Source organism: Marmota flaviventris, chromosome 7, assembly GCF_047511675.1.
Source record: "Marmota flaviventris isolate mMarFla1 chromosome 7, mMarFla1.hap1, whole genome shotgun sequence".
NCBI lineage: Eukaryota > Metazoa > Chordata > Mammalia > Rodentia > Sciuridae > Marmota > Marmota flaviventris.
The window spans coordinates 31153929-31176703 of record NC_092504.1 but is presented as its reverse complement, the minus strand read 5'-3'; the positions used below and the strand labels follow the sequence as shown (position 1 = coordinate 31176703).

Genomic DNA, 22775 nt, shown 5'->3' with positions numbered 1-22775 from the left:
AAAGCAGTATGGAGATTTTTTGGAAAATTGGGAATGAAACCACCATTTGACCCAGCTATCCCACTCCCTGGTCTATACCCAAAGGACTTAAAAACAGCATACTACAGGGACACAGCCACATCAATGTTTATAGCAGCACAATTCACAATAGCTAAACTGTGGAACCAACCTAGACGCCCTTCAATAGACGAATGGATAAAAAAAAATGTGGCATATATATACACAATGGAATATTACTCAGCAGTAAAAGAGAATAAAATCATGGCACTTGCAGGTAAATGGATGGATAATGCTAAGTAAAGTTAGCCAATCCCCCAAAACCAAATGCTGAATGTTTTCTCTGATATAAGGAGGCTGATTCATAGGGGGGTAGGGAGAGGGAGCATGGAAGGAATAGACAATAGGGCGGAGGGGTGGGAAGGGAAGAGGGGGCATGGGGTTAGAAATGATGGTGGAATGTGATGGACATTATTATCCAAAGTACATGTATGAAGACACAAATTGGTATGAATATACTTTGTATACAACCAGAGATATGAAAAATGCTGTGCCCCTCCCCTGACTCAGGCAATGGCAAGGCCCTACTGAGGTGGATGGCGCAAGGCGTGCATCCTCTGGAGGAGCGCAGTATACTTCTGGGAATGGGCTAGTTTGTTTTTGTATACCTTTAATAAGTATAGTTGCGACTTCTCATATGACCATTAAGTATGAAGGAAAAAACATGACTTTCCCAATTAATGCAACTACTTCTAAAGAATAAATCTGTTTGCTCTAAATGCAATGATTCAGCTGTGGAATGTAAATTGTTAATGTTTAATGAAAAACACCCTGTAGGAAAAACAGTCAAGGAAGTTTTTGAGAAATTAAATTAAAATCTAAAGAAGAAGAATTAATATTAAGAAGACAGATTAGTGCTTAGTACTGGGCAACTTGTTCTTGTTCTTGTGCACAATGGTTTGTGCTCTTGCTCTTGTTTAATTAAAATTAGTAGCCTCTCTTTTCAAGTTAACCACTTGCCATAACTGTGGTGCCGATTCTAGTCAGTAAGTCAAGAAAGAATAGTCAAGGTATAGGCCAGTAGTCTGGGACATTTCTAACTATTATTAAAAGCTAACTAAGCAGAAACAGCTCAAAGCCAAACGCGAACTGAAAGTAAAAATGCTTGCTTATGCATAAGCCAAGATACATTCTTCTATTCTAATTGTAGCTATATAATACTTTGAATAATGATTTCTGTTTTGTAATCACAAAGTACTGTGAGCCTGCCAAAATGAAAAGTATATATGATTATCTTCACAAGTAAAGATTGGGATTCAGCACCTTCACTTTGGTGTCTGTGTTGTTTCTCCACCCCCCTTTTGCCGACTCCTCACCATCCGTTCATCTCCTGAGACCCCCTGTTGGAGCTGGACTCCGACAGAAAAATTGGGCTGTATATGTGTAATAAGAATTGTAATGCATTCCGCTGTCATTATATAAATAAAAAAATAAAACATTACAAAACAAAAAAATCTTAAAATCTTTTCCTTCCATAAAATTAATCAAATCAAATAAAAACTCCCATCAAATAAAGGTTAATCATCTCTCTTCACTAATATATTTAAGAAATATCTTTCTTTTGAACTTTAATTAATTAATTAATTAATTTTGTGGTGCTGGGGATAAAACCCAGGGCCTTGAGCATGCTAGGCAAGCAGTCTGCCACTAAACTAAGTTCCCAGCCCCTAAGTTATTTTTTTTTAAATATCTAGTTTACTAAGTAGTATCACAGTGTAATGAATTCAAAACTAAAACTTCTTTTGATAATTTCAAGCCTAATGCATACAAAATATTAAAACAGTTGCAAATATTTTTTAAAATCCAAACATTCCAAAAATAAAAAAATCCTAACAATTGTAAAGTTTTGTGTAAAAGCTTAGAATGTCCTTAACTTATAACGAAGGACTAACCTTTAAAAAGTAAGCACAAATATTTCTGACACCTTTCTAGTGGCTATCTAGAATCATCATCAGCTTATTTGTTGGACTCTATACTAAAAAGACATATGAAGGGATCAAGAGTGAATGATCTGACTACCATCCAACAAAGGCAAACCATTTTTCATTATAAAGATATTGGGAATAAGATAAAGAGAGGGAAGATAGCTTATACAGGATAGAGGGTCAAGAGTATTTGAATATTAAGAAAGATTCAGACATAAAGTTGGTCGAGCAGCAGGACCAGATTAAAGAATGTCTTAAAAGCTGAAATGAGGAATTTATTCCTTATGTGGTAAGAAATAAAGATCTCTGGAGTTTTTGAGCAGAGTAGTGACAATGTTAACTGAAGAGTTAATGGAGCAGAGAGAATGGTCTCCAGTGTTAAAATGCCTGTTTATATCCTTATCTCATCACTAATTAGTTATGTGAGCCTGGAAAAGTTACTAACTTCTTTTCGTCTTGGTATCCTCAACTATAAAAGAGAGCAAGAACTCTATTCGGCTCTTAGAGCTTTCCTAATAACAGATACTCACAACATAATGAGTGCTATTTCCCCCAAGCTAACCTGATCCAAATAGGTAGGCTGATAGGAGGCTACCTGGAATATTGGAAAGAGGGCAGTGGAGATCTGAAGGAATTAGATACAAGACCCATGTGAAGGAAGACACAGCTGTCAGAATTTAAGATCTGAGAGACAGAGAATTCTTTCCTTTGGGTACTAGAATCTGAGCTTCCTTCTCTTGCTTGGACAATTTTCCACTGTATGTATAAGTCTTGATAGAAGGCAGCAACTCATCTCCCAGAAAACTGGAAAGACAGATACTTGTTCTCCTTCCCTTAGACATTTAATGCTCAGGATTGACCTAACGCTTGCATACAGAAGTTAAACACAGGTCATTAGTAAGAAGCAGGCAGTGGACACAGTGCCCTTGTCTCATCAGCCTTCTAATAAATTCCCTTATCTGTTTAAATGAGCCAGAATTGATGTCCACTGAAGAAAACTTATTTTGGTTCTACACTCTTAAGTCTGGGAGACATAGTCAGAGATTTAAACATGCCACGTTTGAAGTGAATGGTGAAAGTCAAGTAGATATTTTCAACAAGTTGGGAATATGAGAATAAAGTCAAAGTAAGAGAGTAGAACATACAGATTAATACAGAGATAAACAGTTAAAGCCCTGAAAAAGAGAGGGGAAGAGGAGCTAGTAATGACTACAAAGCCTAGCTCCACATGTAATGACAGATATTTTAAACAAATTAGAACTATGAAAATAAAATCAAATCTATAGACAGATATATCAAATGATGTCAGTCTTTGCTTCCATAAACCTACAAGATAAATAACATACAAAACTTTCAATTAGAGCTCATAATTTTATATTCCTTACAGATAACACACAGGAGAAAAACACACAGGATTAATAAATTTAGGGCTTCAGTTGTACAAGTAATTCAAGAGATGGCAAAGCAAATCTTCATTCACTGACAGATACTGATGCTCTATGTGCAAGGCACTGTACTAGGCTCTCAGGATATATTAACTCCTTGCTTTTCTGGAGCTTACTTGAGGAGAAGAGGTAGAGAGACAGTAAACAAATATATATGGTGCTTCAATCTCTAGGGGCTGGAAGAGAAGAGCAAGGGAAGAAGCAAAATAAGCTAAGATTAGAGAGGTACTGTCAAAGGATTGTAGATGATTAGTACTAGGAATGTAGACACAGGGGAGATCAATGTATATGGAGAGATTAACACATAGAAGCTTCTAACATAATACCTGGCAGCCAGTAGGTACTATGTATATTGTTCATTACTGTTATTTTTATCATTAGTAAAAACTGAATGGTATAAAAAATTCCCAGATACTTTGACCCAGATTTCCCAAATGTTTACATTTTACTACATTTGTTTTCTAGTCTGCATGTGTGTGTGCATGCCTTTCTTCCTCTGAACTGTATAAGAGCCAGTTACAGAGATATGACCCTATACCCCTAAATACTTTAGTGTGTCTTCCTCAGAACAACATTTTTTTTTTATAAAACCACAATACAATTATCAAAGTCTGAAAACTAACATTAAACATGCTATCTAATCTACAGACCTTATTTGAAGTTTTTCATTCATTTCAATTATGTCCTAAAGCAAAAGAAAAACCAAGATGATTGATTATAATAGTTGCTATGTGTCTTTATTCTCTGGTAATCTGGAACAATGTCTGAATCTTTTATTTTTTACTTTGTATTTCACAACATTGACATTTTTGAAAACTACAGACAGACAAGTTATTTTGTAGACTGTCTCTCAACTTAGATTTGTTTTTTCCTCAAGATTGAATTCAGGTTATAGGCTTTTCACAAGAATACCACAGGAGTTTTTCACAGTGCATCCTATAAGAGGCACATGCTGCCGCTCATTCTCATTACTGGCAACATTATCTTTGATTAAGTGAATGGTTAAGTGGATATGTGCCAGTGCTCTCCATTGTAAAGATACTATTTTACCCTTTGTACCTAATAAGTATGTGGCTAGGAGGTACTTTGAGTCTAAATATCCTCTTCTCAAATTTTCTCCCATCAGTCTTACCATGCACTGATAACTCCTTTTTCCTTTCATTTCTTGCAGTACTAGGGACTGGACTCAGGGATACTCTATCATTGAGCTACATCCCTAACCCTTTTTAATTTTATTTATTTTTATTTTGAGACTGAGGCTGGCCTTGAACTTGTGATCCTTCTGCCTCAGCCTCCCTACTAGTTGGATTACAGGCATGCAACACCATGCCTGGCTTACACTGAGGATTCTTGACTGATACATAAAATACTTGGGACCAGAAGTGTTTCTGATTTGAGTGTTTCTGATTGATTGACTGATTGACTTTACTGGTTGAGCATCTTCAATCTGAAATTATGAGATGAAGAGCACCTCCAGCATTTGGAGAACCAACATGACACTTGAAAAGTTTTGATTTTGGAACATTTCATAATTTGGATTTTGATGGCTGCTAAATGGCAACGTTTTAAATTCCATCTTTCCTTCTGCACCTAACAGTTGGCACTTCTACTGTAAAGAAAAAACTTTCCTCTCCCTTCTTTATCAGCATGGATTCAGACATTTACCAATGTATTTAGTTATACTCCTTTACTATTATCATTATTTTTGTACTGGGCATAAAACCCAGGGAACTGTACCAATGAGCTACATTCCTAGTCCTTTTTATTTTTTATTTCAAGACAGGATCTTGCTAAGTTGCTGAAGGCCTCGCTAATTTGCTGAGGCTTGCCTTGAACTTGTGATCCTCCTCCCTCAGTCTCTTGAGTCTATTATTTGATACCCAAATTACCCCAGATTTAGACAGTGGTAGCCCCTACAAACTGCTTGCTGGGAGTACTGACCTGTTTCCATCATTCTTCGAGCACTTTCTTTCTGGCACTAGAGTTACGTTCCAGGCTTATCTTGTAATTCTTTTTTGCCCTTGTCCTGCAACCAGCCATTTCTCCAAAGAGCTCTTTGGTCATAATTATTACTTATTAAAATTTCTCTTTTTCTGTTCTTCCAAATAAATACCTTTTGTTGAATCCATTCCTCCAACTGCAAATAATGTACCAACAGTTGACTTCCTAGGTTTTGTCCGAGGACTTTGTAACATGGGTCGTCTCTCTGGTAATAAATGATACTTCATTGCTTCCATAATGAGTTTCTGACATTCTATATCATCCCGAAAAAGTGCATTATTTTCCATGTCTGCCAGGAACTAGAAATGAATGATATATACATATATATATATACTGAATGACCAAGAAAACAGTAAGGTTGAAAGAATAAATGACACGAGTTTTTGAATGGAAATTATCATGTTTTTTGAAAACAAAAATTCAAATTTGAACACATTTGAAACTAAAACATGCAACATTTGCAAGATTTTCATTTTAAATGTCATTGAAAGGCAAAAATTGAAGAGCATATGTGATGTACTCTAAGATCCTTTTTTTGGGGGAGGGTAGTGCAGATTGAACTCAGGGGCACTCAACCACTGAGCCACATCCCCAGCCCTATTTCGTAGTTCATTTAGAGACAGGGTCTCAACTGAGTTGCTTAGTGCCTTGCTTTTGCTGAGGCTGCTTTGGACTCAAAATCCTCCTGCCTCAGCCTCCCAAGCTGCTGGGATTACAGACATGCTCCACTGTACCCAGCTAAGAACCTAATAGCACTTATTCTTGGGTAGTGGGAATGCTGGTACTTTATAAGTAATTTTTTTAACCAAATTTTTTTTTATTAAAGAACAATTAAAGGTCTATTTATTATATACATATATTAATTAATCTTTTTATTATTTTTTTATAATTTCCAGATTTTCCAACATAAATCACTTTACAGTTATAATTAGAAATAACTTTAACTGAGAAATACTAAGTGGGTGTTGACTAATTATTCTGCACTTACCAGACTTCTTTAAATGATGTACAAATACTACCACCAAAAAACAACTTACCAATTTCTCAAAGGACAAAGAACTGTGATTACTCTAAAAGAAAAATTAACCCTCCTTGTGCTTCACTGAATCTTATTTTATGTAAATGCATAAAAACTGTTATAACCTATCTTTTAAAAATGATTATTTTCCCTTTGTGCTGGGCTCTCCATCATGCCTCCCTATTGTGCAACTCCTCACTGCCCGACCAACAACCTATGTGCATCTTTTCATTTCTTTCTCTACTTAACAGTCCTCTGAGGACATAATTCTCATATGTGTGTGTGGCATGTGGTTTCTCTTTTACTATTTGTTTTATTATATGCTTTGCTGCATCTTATCATTTTTATTTAACAATATCTCATGAAAAATTCTTCAAGTCTTTCTAAAGAAATACTGTTCAGATGTATTCTTATAAATAATTAACAGTTATACTAACATTTTCTAGCCATCTTATTATTATGAACATTGTTTTTTTCCAGTGTGTGTACACATACCTTAACATATACAAGTGCTGATGCCCCCGGGCAGTTCAAAAGGTGTATATAAATATAAAAGATGTATAAACATCAGAATGCTTTCCAAAGAGGCTGTACTAATTCATCATTGCACCAGCTATGAGCACAACATTCCTGCCAGGAAGTAGTGTTAGTTCTTTTCATTTTGCCAATGGTAGCACATTTCCCTCTCATACACATCTTTTTATATTTTGGCCATTTGTAAATTTTCTTTCTCCCTTTGCCTCTTTTTTTTCTGTTGTTGCTTTACAATGCATCATTCATTCTGATAGTTCATTCACTTTGCTAATAGCCCTATACAAAGTGCAGGTATTGCCAATGAAGGACCAGTGCAGCGTGTGGGCCAGCACTGTCCAATCAAAGAAGACACACATGGCATTAAATCTAAATAGCTACATAAAAAAGAAATAGCTGAAACTAATTTTCATGTCATTTAACCCTGTATATTCAAAATATTATCATTTCGATATGTGATCAATAGAAAAATCAACAAGATATTCTTTGTATTTCATAATGTATTGTCTGGCATAGTTGGTATTAAGTGTTAGCTCTTCTGTGTGTGTCTGTGTGTGTGTGTGTTAGCTCTTTCTATCATCAGATTTAAGCTTAATCACATCCTCATCTGCAAAGCACTCATTACATCATAACTTTGAAAGAGAAAGTAATATAATTGATAACAGGTATTTGGAAAAAATTTGGCAACCAGTCTTAATTTGAAACTCTAAAACAGGAAGAGGAGACAAACTTAATAAAGATGGATTGTCTGACACTATATCACTGATTATCCTAACTAATAAAACAATAACACATGTCAGTTAAGATCAGGAATGGGGATGCTCCATTTTACTCTACTTATTTAAACATTGCTTTGAAGGTTTTTACAAAGTAATAATAAAATAACTGGTGTATACATAGAAAAAGATGTCAAACTCTCCCTCTTTGGTGATAGTTATGATTGTATACATAATAATAGAGGGTAATCAGGGAATTGGTAAAGTAGCAGGTTAAAATACAAGTGTAAAATAATCAGAAGACTGGCTTTCTTCCAGCAAAATATAAACATGAAAATTTTAAGATATATACCCAATAGCTAAAAGAAAATAAAATATTTAGGAATGTATTTAATAAAAGAAGGGCATAAGACTCATGTGAAGAAAGCTATACAAAAAATGGAAAGACTTCATAAACAGAACACATTAATATCAAAATATAAACTCAAAATTAATAAAGAAATTTAGTGCAGTTCACAATAGAATACCAAAAGAATCCAGATGATGAGAGGGAATTGGATAAAACCATCTTAGGTTTATATGGAAAACAAGGACTCCAAAATAGCCAAGCAAACTATGAAAATTAACAGTGAGGGGAGACTTATATCAAATAATAGAATATGCTATAAAGATTCTGCATAAAAACACAGTATTAGAATAGAACTAGGCAAATAGATCAATAGAACAAAGAATCAAAAAAGATATGAGGGGATGGGGCTCAGTGGCAGAGCACTTGCCTAGCACATGTGAGGCACTGGCTTCAATCCTAAACACCACATAAAAAATAAGCACTGCATAAAAAATAAAATAAAGACATGCTGTCCATCTACAACTACACAGACACACACACACACACACACACACATTTTTTTTTAAAAAAAGATACGAGATCTGCTTTTGAGGCTGTAATATATGATCAAGGTTCAATTCATTTGGAAATGGAGTGAATTATTTAATAAATGATTATTATTTAATAAAATGATTCAGGTGCAGAACTGTCTTTATCTGGAAAAAAATAAAAATATTCCTCCACTTGTTCTATGTCACATGAACCAATGGCCTCAGTGAAAGAGATAAAGCAATGAAATTTTGCCAGATAATCTAGGAGGCTACATGTGCAAAGTGTAATAAAAGCACTCTCTAACTAGACTGGAAATTCTGAAACTAAGAAAAATGACACATATTTGACCTAAAAATAAAGATTGTTTATAGGCCAAAGTATTATGAAACAACCTTAGTAGACAATGCAAAATCTAGAAAAATACAGATGTTTATGTGTGTGTGTGTGTGTGTGTGTGTGTGTGTGTGACTCCAAGTTTATCAGCACTAAAATCCCCAAGTCATGTTAGCTCCAATCTTTAAAGAAACTTAGAAGCTTTGGGAATATGATTCTTCCACTTCCTTCCCCACTCCATACCCCAAATTAGCTCTTCATCCTGTATTTCTTGATTCAAATGACAGCATCTTTACTAACCTATTGCACCAATCAGAATCATCTTGGGCCCTCCTTAATTTCTACCATTGAGTCATTAAGCTGTGTCAACTTGACCTTCTAGATAGCTCTTGAGTCTGGTAATTCTCTACTTCCTCTGCCAGAATGCCTATTTCACTTGGCTGAACTCCAAAAACCCTGCTAATGGGTTTCTAGTTTTGACCCCCTGGATCCACTCTCTGCAATGTGTTTGCAGCAATCTTTCCAAAATAAAATCAGTTATGTCATTTCCTTTAGTGCTTCATCATTGCTTTTAGGACAAAATTAAAACTCCTTGGCATGACTAGAGGGTCTTCATGATCTGGTTGAAATCCCTCTCCTACCTCATATTTTGACACGGCCCCACTTTATTTCTATACTCTAGCCATGTGAACTAGCTTCAAATTCCAGAACAAATAATATATTCATTCATGACTCCATAACAAGGTACAATCTCCTATCTCCCCTGGGTATTGTGCCCCTCTTTTGGTAGCTAACTCATGGTATAGATTATGTGGCTCACTTTAGGAAAGAGATCCCCTGCTTCTCCACCATCACTTGTGGTGGGCTACTCCTATTATTTTCATGATCCATTTATCACAATCTTTATCTCTCTCTCTCCATATATATATAATATATATTACAATCACATATATATATATATATATATATATATATATATATATATATTTATAGTATATGTTATAATTTGATTTAGTTTGGACCTATTTTTACTCCACCAGATATCCTTTCCTCCACCCAGCAATTTTACACATGGTGCATTCAAGAGGCAGAATTGTTCAGTGGCATAGAACTTTATCTGGATTTGACTCCCACCTCTATCTCTCATTAGCTCTGTGATGATAGCCAAGGAGCAAAGACAAATAAAACCACAGTGCAGAAGGGCAGAAATCACTTTGTGATTTTGAACACAGAGTCTTACTTTTTTGGTTTGTTACTTCATTTGTACCACAGATGTTGGACTAAATGATCTTGTAAGTGCTTTCAACTCTTAACAACTTATGGACATGACTGTCAGCAGTATCCAGGATAATAGATATTCTAAAGGTCTCACTTAATTGCACAGATTCTTTTCAAAATCTAATGGGATTTTTTTTTTTCAGATTTTATTTCATCTAGAAAAGAAATTCTGCTAGGTAGAAGCAAAAAAAAAAAAAAAATAACTACTTTCTTTAAATCTGATTTCATAAGAAATATTTTTATTGTTATTTTTCCTGAATTGCCATCAATTCATGTAGTCTCATGACTGTATGTTCATACAATATCCCACTTAAAAAGATGAAAGTCTTTCTTATAAAGCATCAGCATTGATTTTTGTCTCTGTAAGGTAGTTATAAAGAGTAACTTTCACTCACAACAACAGGAATACATTTTCAAGATTAATACAAGTAAGGTAATCTTATTTATAGCACATGCTATTTCACAGAACACATTTCTGACCCTCATAATAATCCTGTGAGATGGTCAGAAAGGATGTTATCTCCACTTGACAGACAAAGAAACTGTAGTGTGAGAATATGTCAAGTCACAGAATTTTAAAATGTCACAGGTGGAACTATCATCATATCTTATTAATCTTAGATTAATTCAATTAATCTGCATATGGATAGAATTTAGGTATTTAGTGGATACTTAATAAATGTGAGGCAAATGAACTAATCTAAATTTTCTGGTTTTTAGAGTCCAGTGTTTCTTTTGTTACTAATTCTCCTCCAACTGGTAACATAGGTTTATAGCTGAGTCAAAATTATAAATTCAAAATCAAGAATTTTAATTGATGCAACTTAGGTAAGAAGAATCTTATTAGCTTATTATCTTTTCACCTATATGTTTTATAGGAATATATGTAAAAATTTGATAGAACAAGCAAAGAAAAAACCTATAAAGAAGTATTTATTAATTACCTGTGGTGCAAGAAGAGGTAGCCTAATATAAGCCAAAAGTTTACTGAGGTCTTTCCGTCTCTGTTCCAAATCATGACGGACCCAAGTAAGAAGTGCATTCAATATTGTCTCCTCATTTGGAATGTTCATGTCATCACTGGCCAAGAGCTTTGCAATTTCACTGGCTGGCAGTAATACAAATTCCTGGTTTCTGATTACTTCCATGAAATGTTCCTGGACAGAAAAACAGCAAATAAGTAATATGGTTCCTCTGGCCATCACAGTTTATTTAAAAGAAACTACAAGTTTTTGTATTAGGTACCCAAACATGATTTATACTTTAGACCTTACAATGTGTCACCACTTACTGTAAAAGAAACAATAGAAATAAACTTTTAAACTGAAATTACGAGCTGGGTGCAATAGTGAATGTCTATGTAATCCCATCAACTTGGGGGACTCAGGCAGTCTGAGGCCAGCCTCCACAATTTAGCAAGACCCTGCCTCAAAAAATAAACAAATAAGTAAAAAGTGTTGGGCATGTTGAGGTAGCTGGTAGAGTACCCTTGGGATCAATCTCTAGTACTGCAAACAAAGCAAAACAAAACAACCAAACCAAACAAACAAAAGTCACCATTATATTGCTAAACATAAATTTTAAAAATCAGGGTTTATATCATTTACAACATTTTAAAATGAACCTGTGACATTTAGGTATAGCAATACCTAGTTATTTGTCCAAGTTAGGGAATAGTATCTGCAAGTTTTTTGAAGGAAAATAGGAAACAAATAAACAAACCCGGTATTAGACATTGATCTGCATGATACTCTATCATCAGGAATTAGTTTGGATTTGTGATTGCTGAAGAATTTAGGTAATAGTAAAGCCAAATTACCTGGGTGAGCATGAAGTTACTTCTCTTATTCAAAAATGCCCTCCAGGCTGGCCAGATTTCCCAGGACTGTTCTAGATTAAAGAGTATTTGCCCTCAAGTTTATTCTAAAACCAAATTAGCCATTAAGATTGTTTTAATGTTATTTATAAGACCATCCAGAGTTTTAGGTCTGTTTCAAAAATTTTTATTTCATCTAATATGATTTATGTAAAGTTATTTTGGTTCATAGGAAAAAGAACCAAAGCAAAAGTGCTAACCTAGAATGTAGTAGGACAAGGACCTTAGACTGAAAGTGATTCAATCCTGGCTAGAATCTAGCTCTCTATAATTTGAAATGGGAGCTAGAAATGCATTTAGGTGTGAGATAAACTTTATAGGTTATTGTGCTAAATAATCTGGAGAGAAGGAAAACTTACTCACCTATTTGAAAGGTTATAAGATATCATCAAATATAAATGCAAAAAAAGGAAAAAATATAAATGCAAATGTTAGACATATGTCCTTTAATGTTTTTCTTATACTTCTTAATGTGTTAGCCCTGACTCAGCATGCAGAGTTTTAGTAAAATTACTAAGGCTGTTTAAATTAGAGCTACCGATAAGGTCTATCAATAGCTATCTTCATATAAGAATGAGAATCATATTTTCTACTTAGCCTGTGATAATCTGACTGAGGTACTTATCTAAAATACATCTTGGGTTGACATCCCTTTCAGCAGAAATTCTTAAGAGGAAAACCATTCATGAATAATTAATTAAATTCAGTTGCCCCAATTCATCATGATTTGTTAAAAGATACCCAAATTAATCTATTTTAAATGATTGATTATCATTTTCAGAAATAGCTTTTAATATAATCTCATTGCTGGAATTGCTTCAAGCAAACTGTACTTACTCAACTGTATACTGACATTGTAAAATAATTTTGTAACACAGCAAGAATGCTAAAATTCTCAACCCAGTTATTCCACTTGTGGTTTAATTCTCTCCACATATACATATACTTATACACACACACACACACACACACACACACATATATATATATATATATTTTTTTTTTTTTGTCGGTGGACCTTTATTTTATTTATATGTGGTGCCGAGAATTGAACCCAGTGCTTGCTAGGCAAGCTCTCTACTACTGAGCCACAACCCCAGCCCTGCGGTTTAATTCTTAATAAATACTGTGTAAGTGTAAAACAAAGATGAATCAATAACATTGATTCTTTATTTTATTACTGATAATAGTAAAATGTGGGAAACAGCCTAAATGGGAATAAAAATTTCAAGGGCAAAGATAACATAGCGGCACTGGGATGGTGGCTCAGTGGTAGAGCACTTGCCTGGCCTGTGTGAGGCCCTGGGTTCAATTCTCAGCACCACATACAAATCACTAAATTAAATAAAGGCCCATCAATGACAGGAAAAAATAATATATATATATATATATATATATATATATATATATATATATATATATATATATAAAGATAACATAGTTACCTGTAAAAATATTAATTACATAATATCATGTGAATTTCTGAAGATATCAGAATAATATGCATTTCCATTTGTTTAAAGGTATGGTGTATAGTACAATCAACATATTTATATAACATTAGTGTAACTATTGCTACTTACAAATAGCATTAATTGCCTTTCATTAGTGAGAAAAAGACCATTGCATAAGGTTTTGATAAACTGTTTATGCATATATTTCAGAACACTGCCAATTCCATTTTTATATTATTTATTTCTTTCCATTGAGGTATTTTATTGTGTATGTTTTAAATACTTAGAAAAGAATTCCAGGATTTTTCCTCCTGTGTGTTTTCATCTTGCTTCTTCGTGGTCCATGATGCCATCTGAGATTGTCAATACAATGAAACCAAACTGACAGGATGCGAGCAGATTATTCTGACATTTTTCTAGGTCTTTGAGCTGCACATCAAATCTGGGGCTGATCACTCCACACTTGTTTAACCTGCCTGTGAGACTGACGACAATTTTCCCAGCTCTGTGATCATCAATGATTTCAAATTCACCAATGTAACCATGCTTCATCATCACACGTAGAAACCAGATGATGACTTTGAAGCTCGGCCTAACAAGGACCTGGAGTTTGCCTCTCTTTTCGGCATTATTGATGCTCTTGAGAGCATCAGCCAGGATATTCACGTGCACCATTATGGTGGCACGAAAAGATGGCGGAAAGACAGCATTTTTGAATAATTTATATCAAGTGAAAACCTGAGTTTTTCAACAAATTATGAAATACTACTAAACTCAATTTTAAACACAAAGTGCTTTTCAAAAGTATAAATTTTGTTTTAAAGCAGCTCTTTTTGTTTGCAGAATTCAGTGTTTTTATAAGTTTTGTAGATTGATAAACAAAATTTAATATTTTTAAATTAAATATTTACATTTGTTTTTCCAAATCAATAATGATATTAAATAGTTGTAATGAAATAACTAGTCAAACTTCTTCTAGACATTAAATGGTCTGCTCCAGGTCCTGTTTAATGGCAGTCAGAAGTAGAACAAAAGTTTCCAGGCCCCGGATTCTGAGAAGGAGGTGCTTATCCTTTTCTCCTTGTACCTGTGCCACATTAGGGGACATGTCCAGTCCACCTATAAATTACTGGCTGACTTCACTAGCATACATTATGCTTACTTCATATTTTAAATCCATTTTATGATACAAATATCACGCTACCAAACCTTGCTAGCATTATGCTCTTTCCCCCTTTGGAATAGTTTTTAAGCAAATAAAATTACTGAGGGATTTATTTAAATTGAAGATTGAATTTTGCTATACATTTTTATTCAGTTCCCATAGCAACAATTCAAATCAGACAATCTGCTTCTAAGTTACTTATTGTTATTAGAATTCCATTTCACGTCTCTGCTGAAATATAAGTAATGTTAAATAATGACCTTGAGAAAAAAATTTACCACAAGTAACTGGCTACGAAAATTTTAAAAACATCCAGGTAATTCAAATTTAATTTATGTCTAAGCCTTAAAACAGCAATCACATCTCTAATGTAAACAAAAAAAGTGACCTAAATGCATGCATACAAATGTTTTCATCTGAATAAAACTCTCCTAGGAAAGAGATATTAAATTATAAACTTATTAGGAAGAAAAAACTCCAGCTGTATTTCATTTATTTATATTAATCTTGTCATAAAAGTTATTTGAACCTGCAGGTGTAAGGTTAAAATGAGAAATTTACAAAGAAGGATAAAGACTAAGCAGGAAATTTTTCAAAGGATTTAATTTAAAAAACATTAGCCTACCACCATGCTAAGTCTGTATATTATTGTCCTATTGTGCAATCTCTTATTTTTTTACTTGAGGCCCTGTGACGATCATAAACAAGAAACATTCCTGAGAGGTGATTACAACCACAGGGAGAAAAACCAATCATAAACACTGTGGTTTTCTATGAAAGCTTTTGTTTCCTCACATAAACCCCTACTGTGTTGAAAGAGTAAACCTAAATGATGATGATGACCATGTGATGATGGCATCTTTTTCTGACTGGGGAGATGATGGGCCAATTGCTAGTGTTAAACTTTTATTAACATTTAATGCTTTTTCACATCAAGCTTATGAAATAGGTAGACTGAATCTTCCCAATAGGTTAAAAATAACCTATTCATTCTTCTCCATATCTCTGTATCTCTAATGGAAGCTTCCTAAAGCAATGCCAATCTCTACACAAAACAAACAACTCAATGGAAGCATGAAGGATGGAGGAGAGGGTAGACAAAATGGCATTTCCTAAACGCAGATAAAATTAGTAATGTGGATAGCTGCATACATGTATGTGAATATTCACATTATTTCTTCTCTTAGAAGTCAATTGCTCTAACTGAAGCATTTAAATCAAGTCTATAAACACTTCTTGTTAGTTGGGTGCAGTGGTGTATGCCCATAATTCCTGAGGCTTGGGAGGTTGAGGCAGGAGGATTGAAAGTTCAAGCCAGCCTCAGCAACTTAGTGAGACTCTAAGCAACTTAGTGAGAACTTAGGAATGTAGCTCAGTGGTAAAGCAACTGTGGGTTCAATTCTGAGTACCAAAACCAAATAAACAAACAAATAAACAAAAACACTTCTTGTAAGTAATCAGATTCATTCTTAAAAAGTGTCCTATTCATCTTCTCATCATTTATATCAATACTGTCCCAATACATTATAACCACTATCACTGATTTCTGGCAGTGAATATGTGGACAATTCTGAAATGCATCCATGTGCTATAAAGTAAAATGTTTGGGAAAGTCTTGCTTTAAAAAGCAGCAGGTCTGAAAATATTGAATGAAATAGAACTAGGACACCACTCTGCTTCTTAGTGACTATATTAACTTAGGGCCTGGCTCCTCCATCCAAAAATATTACTTGGTGTTTTCTCCTCAAAATTCAATGAAAATATGACATGCTAGACCATGAATCTGAACCTCAAGACTCATGACAAAGCCAATATGTAAATTAGCCTTCAACAATAAGGAATAAGGCAAAGAGGATATGCCTGCTTGCTCTTCAAATACATACCATAGTGTAATTGTGAGCCACTTTATGCAAATCTGTACAACCCTGGGCATCAGCAAAAGAACGGATTCCAAGACAGTTGGACGGGTGAAGCTGTTTCATTAAAAACTTACAGCATGCTTCCACAACCTGTGAAAGCTGAAGAAGGCAAGCTGTAGATAACAGGCATTCAATATTATCTTCTTTTAATTCAAGGCGGCCTTAATGATAAAAAGAAATTCCATTAACTAGGGAAATACATGAATCTTATTTTATAAAATAATTGATGTTAGTAGTAATATTTCGAAATAAGAGCTCATTACATGTATTACAAACCTAGAAAATGTAAGACATTAAAACATAAAATAAAAAGTATTGAATGTGGGGGAAAATTATTAGCTCTTTGTGACCTCTATTAAAAAATAAAAAGAAAAACTAATGTCTTATTTTCAGAATTTCTAAATGACATATTTCTAACATCAGTTCTATATAACTCTCCAATTTTAAGTGCAAAATTTTCACTAATTACATAATCCATCTAATTATTATATTAATATTTTAAAATACCATTCAAAAGCTTCATTATGATAACTACTTTAAAGGTTTTAACATGGAGATTTTTAACCTATGTGAGGTATTATCAAGATGGTAATGACAATAGCAGAATTAACTGTTAGCCAGACATACTTTATTGAGTCTGGAAATCTGGAATCTAATAATATAACACAAAATTAAGGGGTTTTATTTACATTTTCAGACTTATTACCTGTATATGCATACTGAATCAAGGACCACAACGAGTTTGGTTCTACACCTTCCATTTTTATTTCTTCTTGTCTTGCTTCTCTGACATCATTAGTAAACATGGCAGCAAAATAATCAGAGACAGAGGAGAGCACCAATCTGAGGATTAGGAAGAAAAAATCAATGAGCATATTAAATTTGATGTTCTTTAATAAATGCTTCATCATCTTTTTCAAAAAATTTGTTACCCATAGAAAGTACATGGTACTGGGAAATGCATTTTAAGTTTGACAAATTGCTTTATGCTCTACTTCCTTCCTCTGAATAATAAATTACCATTATGAAAATTTTCTGCTGAGGTAAATGATTTACCTGCTTACCACTCAAATACAACTTTATAACATCCAGAAAACAAGCCACAAGCCCACAGCATTAAATCAACTACATATACAAAAGAAAAAATGTTACTTTTTATCATTTTTTAAAATAACCTAAGCTATCTTTAAAAAAATTTAATGGTAGAAGGAGTGAATATATAGGAAACAGTTAAAAATGGTTTTAGCAAGTTATTTTTAACTTTTATAACACTTTTATTATCATAGCACATTGTACCTATATTATTATAATACTTATGTATTAGTACTATGAAACTATAATATTTTGTTATAATATATAACAACATATGACCTGTTTCTGTGGATTTTTTTTTGGGGGGGGGGTGGTTCTGGGGATTGAAACCAGAGTCTTTCACATGCTAGGCAAGTGCCATTGTTAAATTTTATTTTGGGACAGCGTCTTGCCAAGTTGCCCAGGCTTGTCTTGAACTGGCAATCCTACCTTAGCCTCCTGAGTAGCTGTGAGTCAGCAAGATTTTTGACAGTCAATAAAAATAAAAGTAGTTACAAATATATGTATTTTTGAAACATGCATTTTTTTCACTTGATTATATGTCTTAAAGATATTTTTATGTGAACATGCTTACACAGATTTATATTATATTTATTTATTTTGTTTTTTGCAGTGCTGGGGACCAAACCCAGAACTTTGCACTGGGGAGGCAAGCTCTTTACCACAAAGCCACATCTCTAGTCCCTTTATTCTTTTTTATTTTTGGTATTAGGTGTTGAACCCAGGGGTGCTTAACCACTGAGCCATATCCCCACTCTTTTTTATATATTTTATTTTAAAAAAATATATTTTATTTTTTAGTTGAAGTTGGACACAATATCTTTATTTATTTATTTTTATGTGGTGCTGAGGATTGAACCCTGAGCACTCTACCACTGAGCCATAACCTCAGGCCTTATATTTTATTTTGAATCAGGGGCTTGCTAAGTTGCTTAGGGTCTTGACTAGTTGCTGAGGCTGGCTTTGAACTCACCATTCTCCTGCCTTAGTCTCGTGAGCCACTGGGATTATAGTTATGCACCCCTGCACCTGGCCCTTTACCCATTTTTTAAAGAAGTAAAAATAATGATACAAATTATTGATGAAGTTCCCTTTGTGTCCCTCTCTAATTCCATTCTTCTGCTTCCTTAGAACTGAACTGAGTTATAAGGTTTGCCAAATGACTCTCTTAAGGTACTGTACCAATTTAGACCCCGACTAGTATTGTATAAGAGCTAATGTTTCTCCATAATATTGTCAGATGTTAAAATTTTTGGTTATCTGCACAATTTTAAATGTACAATCTTGCTGTTTTAATTTTCATTCCCCTGACTAATAATTGGTGCAGATATTTTCAAATATTTACTAGCCATTCAGATTCCTTCTTCATAGAATTACCTATTCATTCAGTCATTTGCTGAACAAATACTGATGTGTACCTAACAATTAATGAGTGCTCTTCTAGATACTTGAGATACATCAGTACACCAGACAGAAAAAAGGACTTTTCTTTATGTAGTCTTACATTTTAGAAGTAAAGGAGAGAAACAATGAACAGTAGCACCATATGTGATAGTAAACAAAAAGGTGATAAGTGCTATGGGGGGAAAGTAGCGTAAAGACAAATGGAGAATATATGGTGAGTTTAACAGTCGCTCTCACTGGAAGGTGATATTTGGGCAAAAACTTTGAGGAAGTTATTTTCTGTTTATCATTTTTTAAAATAACCTAATAAGCTACTTAGTTACAGTATCTATGAACAACATTTGGGCAGAAGGTGCAGCCAATACAAAAGTCCAAAGACAGAAGTGTCATTACTGGCACATACAAGAAATTATAGAGCTATCAGTGTGGTTCTTGCAGAGTGAGCAAGGAGAGCAGTGGGACAGAACCTTAGGAAATGGCAGGCTGGGTCACACAGGTCACTAAATGTACTTTGGCTTTCATACTCAGTAACATGAATCATTGAGAGGTTTGGTCAGAGTGACTGGATCCGAGTTCCATTTTAGAGGATCACTCAAATGGCTGTGTTGAAAACAATGTAGAGTAAAGGTGTTAAGCAGAGATACCAGTTAGGTGTTAAGGTTTCTGTAAGTGAGATGGCTAACATGAGTATGTCAGGTAATCTGGTAATGTGTTCAGTTCAGGAAATACTACAGACTTTGAGATACCTCCATGAAATCAGATTGAAATATCTTTAATATGAGCATAAACTCATGCTCATAATAGGATGCTCTGTCACTAGTAAATAGTATTAGCTCAATAAATGTATACAAATTGACAACTATCAGACAAAGCCCATTCCTGTTTTACTTCTATTTTGGAAGATTTTTTTAAAAAAACTCTTTGGAACAGAGTGTTTGTTAATTAGTTTTGAAGGGCATAAAAAATCATTTGGGATCATAGTGATGATCAACAATGAACAATTGAATGAATATGAAATTATCAGAAGAAAATGAAATGATTTATCATTTGTTAAAGGCTCCTGCCCCCCCACCCCCAGTACTGCTTTTTATATTTCTTAAGAGATCAGCAAACAGAAGTTAGGATACATGTAGTTTCTTAAAAACTGTTAGGGGGCCAGGTGTGTAGCTCAGTGGTATAGCACATGCTTAGCATGCATAAGGCCCTGGGTTCAACCCACAACACCAAAAACAAACAAAAAAAACTTAACAATTGTTAACACTTCTAGCAACTCTATTCTACCAGTTTTTCTTTTTCCTAAATACCCAAATTCTAATTTCCCCTGAATTTACTGAAAGTATTTAATAACTGTGGAAGAAAGCTGTTTGTAGTAGCTGAAATCTATACCAGACAATATTGACTTGTCTAAGGCCATTGTGGTTTTTTTTTTTTTTTCGCTTCTAAAAAGGGAAAATAAGCCTTTTAGGATCATTCAATGTATAATAATTTCTATATGCACTGTTTTCTTTGTGGAAGTCCCATGAGATCTACCCCTTTTCAAAAGCATAATGGTCAAATGGAGTATGTTACCTCGCCATACATAACAAAATTACCTAGGAAATATTTTACACATACAAATTAGAAAACAATTACCTGTGAGCTGGAATTCTGCGATCACCAGCAACTAAAATTACATCACACAACTGTTTATGTCTCAAATAGTTTTCCATTTTTTTAAATGTTTGCTCAGCATGATTAAGGGCTTGAAAAAATTCATCTGATGAACATGGCTCCATAGTATGGCAGGATGATAATGTCTGACTACTATTAGAAGTCCTGAAAAGAAAGAAAATGCACATTTTAAAATATTACTATCATTTAAAAAGATCTTTCCTATTATGTCCTTTTAAATACTTCAAATGTAATAAAACAAATCAATGCTATCAATTTTAATCTATTATTTTTTAAAATCAATGATAGCTCAAGTTACTATGAGTGAATATGACATCTGTTAATTAATAGCTACACATACTCTTTGTAGTACCTATTTATGAGGTCTCATTTTTAAAAACCTAACATCTCTGCTTAGGAAGAGCCAAGCTATATTCATATTGACAGCTGGGTTCCTAACATTATATTTAAAGATGTAATTGATCACTCTTCCTATCTTTGAAGGCAAGAAAGCAATTAAAGTGTTTTGGAAATATAAGTCCAAGTCATCTTTTCTTTAAAAAGGAGTTATGTGCCACAGTTAATTTATAAAACGCACTGTCATAAAAGTTATAAATAATTCCTTTGATTCTCTGACCAGTCCTTAAAAGCCCAGGTAACCTATAAATGTATATTAAGTAAGTTGAATTAGATTAAAATAACCTGAAGGCCTGATTCCACATGTCCAAAGAAATTTCCAAATTATAGTTTGAAGAGGTACGAGTTCTATGTTTTTATCTGATTTACTGATGGGCAGTGAACTGTTTAGGACTAGGAAGGGAATCTGAATCCACATGCTCTACCGCCATCTACTCTCCAATTAAATCAAGTCATCAATATCTGTTGGTTATGCAATTCACTAAAAGCCACTGTGCCATAATTTAAAAATTCTCATTTCTGATCAGATCTTAAAAGAAACTTGTGATTCTGATGAATGTTTTATTGAATCAAGCCTCACCATATTTTAAGAGAATTTTCTTAATAAAAGCATCTAATAATGTTATCAAAAAAAGAGAAAGTCATTGGATCTCTTACTTTCTAAAGTAAAGAGAATTGAAGGAAATTGAGTGCCTTGTCAAAAGTAATAGAGTTTTTCATGGCAGAGACAAGGTTGTTGCAGAGCCTTTGTTGTGTTTACTGAAATCTTTTTTCCTTTTTTCCTGGGAATATGGCTACACGATATTTTGCAGCCTCGTTTGGAGAAAGGTGGCTTTGTGATAGAAATAAACTGTTACTTCATATAGTTCACCTTAGCTAAAGTGGTTGAGAGCAGGTATGGTTTTCCTGTACTTTCCCTATGGGTTGAATGGAGAAGACTGAGGACTTAGGTAACTAAGAAGAGGTCAAATAAACGAAAAGGTACTCAAGCAAGAACATTCAGATTATACTCACAAAAACACTGGACTGAGATTTATCTATTTCTGAAGTTTACAGTACTCTATAATAAACACTGCTGCCTAAATCCTCCCAGTGCAATGAAGTTTTTAGTGCCTGTAAGTACAGGCACTAAAAAATACTCTTGGGAGATTGGGGTTGTAGCTCAGTGATAGAACATGTGCTTAGCATGTGTGAGGCCCTGGATTTGATCCCCAACACACATGAGTGCAGACCATTAGGGGATAATACATATGATCTAGAAGATATGTGTTATATACTATGAATGTTATTGGTATGATCCAGTAAAGTACGTACTCAAACTTCCACTTAAGAACATCATCATTTTAAATTTGGAATGAAGAATGTAGAATTACAGGTTATTTATATAAATGAAGAGTAGAATTATTTTTAAAATCTAGGGAAAAATAAATAATGGTGGTTTGATAATAATAACTTGAAGATTTAAAATGCTTTTTTAGTAAAATGAAGTTTTATATTGTGGAAATACCAATAAATAACTATAAGAGTATTAATAATCTGAGAATGAGATAAAATCACAATTTTAAATTTTTATAAGTCATAAATTATTTTAATCACCCAGTCAAGTAAATAAAT

The 22775-nt window shown here is 33.8% G+C and overlaps 2 protein-coding genes across 8 annotated transcripts in view; both read right to left on the bottom strand.

Moving 5' to 3' along the window:
• Klhl5 (kelch like family member 5) overlaps positions 1-22775 on the bottom strand; it is a 68043-nt gene that overhangs the window by 15522 nt on the left and 29746 nt on the right. For all 7 annotated transcript variants that reach the window (XM_027938697.2, XM_027938671.2, XM_027938680.2 and 4 more), the window contains 5 exons: positions 20727-20909; positions 17305-17441; positions 16563-16759; positions 11129-11341; positions 5541-5727 (listed from right to left, as the gene is read on the bottom strand). In XM_027938697.2, coding sequence (XP_027794498.1) covers positions 5541-5727; positions 11129-11341; positions 16563-16759; positions 17305-17441; positions 20727-20869 — 877 coding nt within the window. In that variant the 5' untranslated portion in view covers positions 20870-20909. The remainder of the gene's footprint in view (positions 1-5540; positions 5728-11128; positions 11342-16562; positions 16760-17304; positions 17442-20726; positions 20910-22775) is intronic.
• LOC114095450 (small ribosomal subunit protein uS8-like) lies at positions 13780-14189 on the bottom strand. The gene has a single exon (XM_034635965.2). The coding sequence runs from the start codon at positions 14187-14189 to the stop codon at positions 13836-13838; it is 354 nt and encodes a 117-aa protein (XP_034491856.1). The 3' UTR covers positions 13780-13835.

Bases quoted from the DNA above. Each gene is read 5' to 3' on its own strand.
- LOC114095450 (XM_034635965.2), bottom strand. From the start codon at position 14,189: ATGGTGCACGTGAATATCCTGGCTGATGCTCTCAAGAGCATCAATAAT.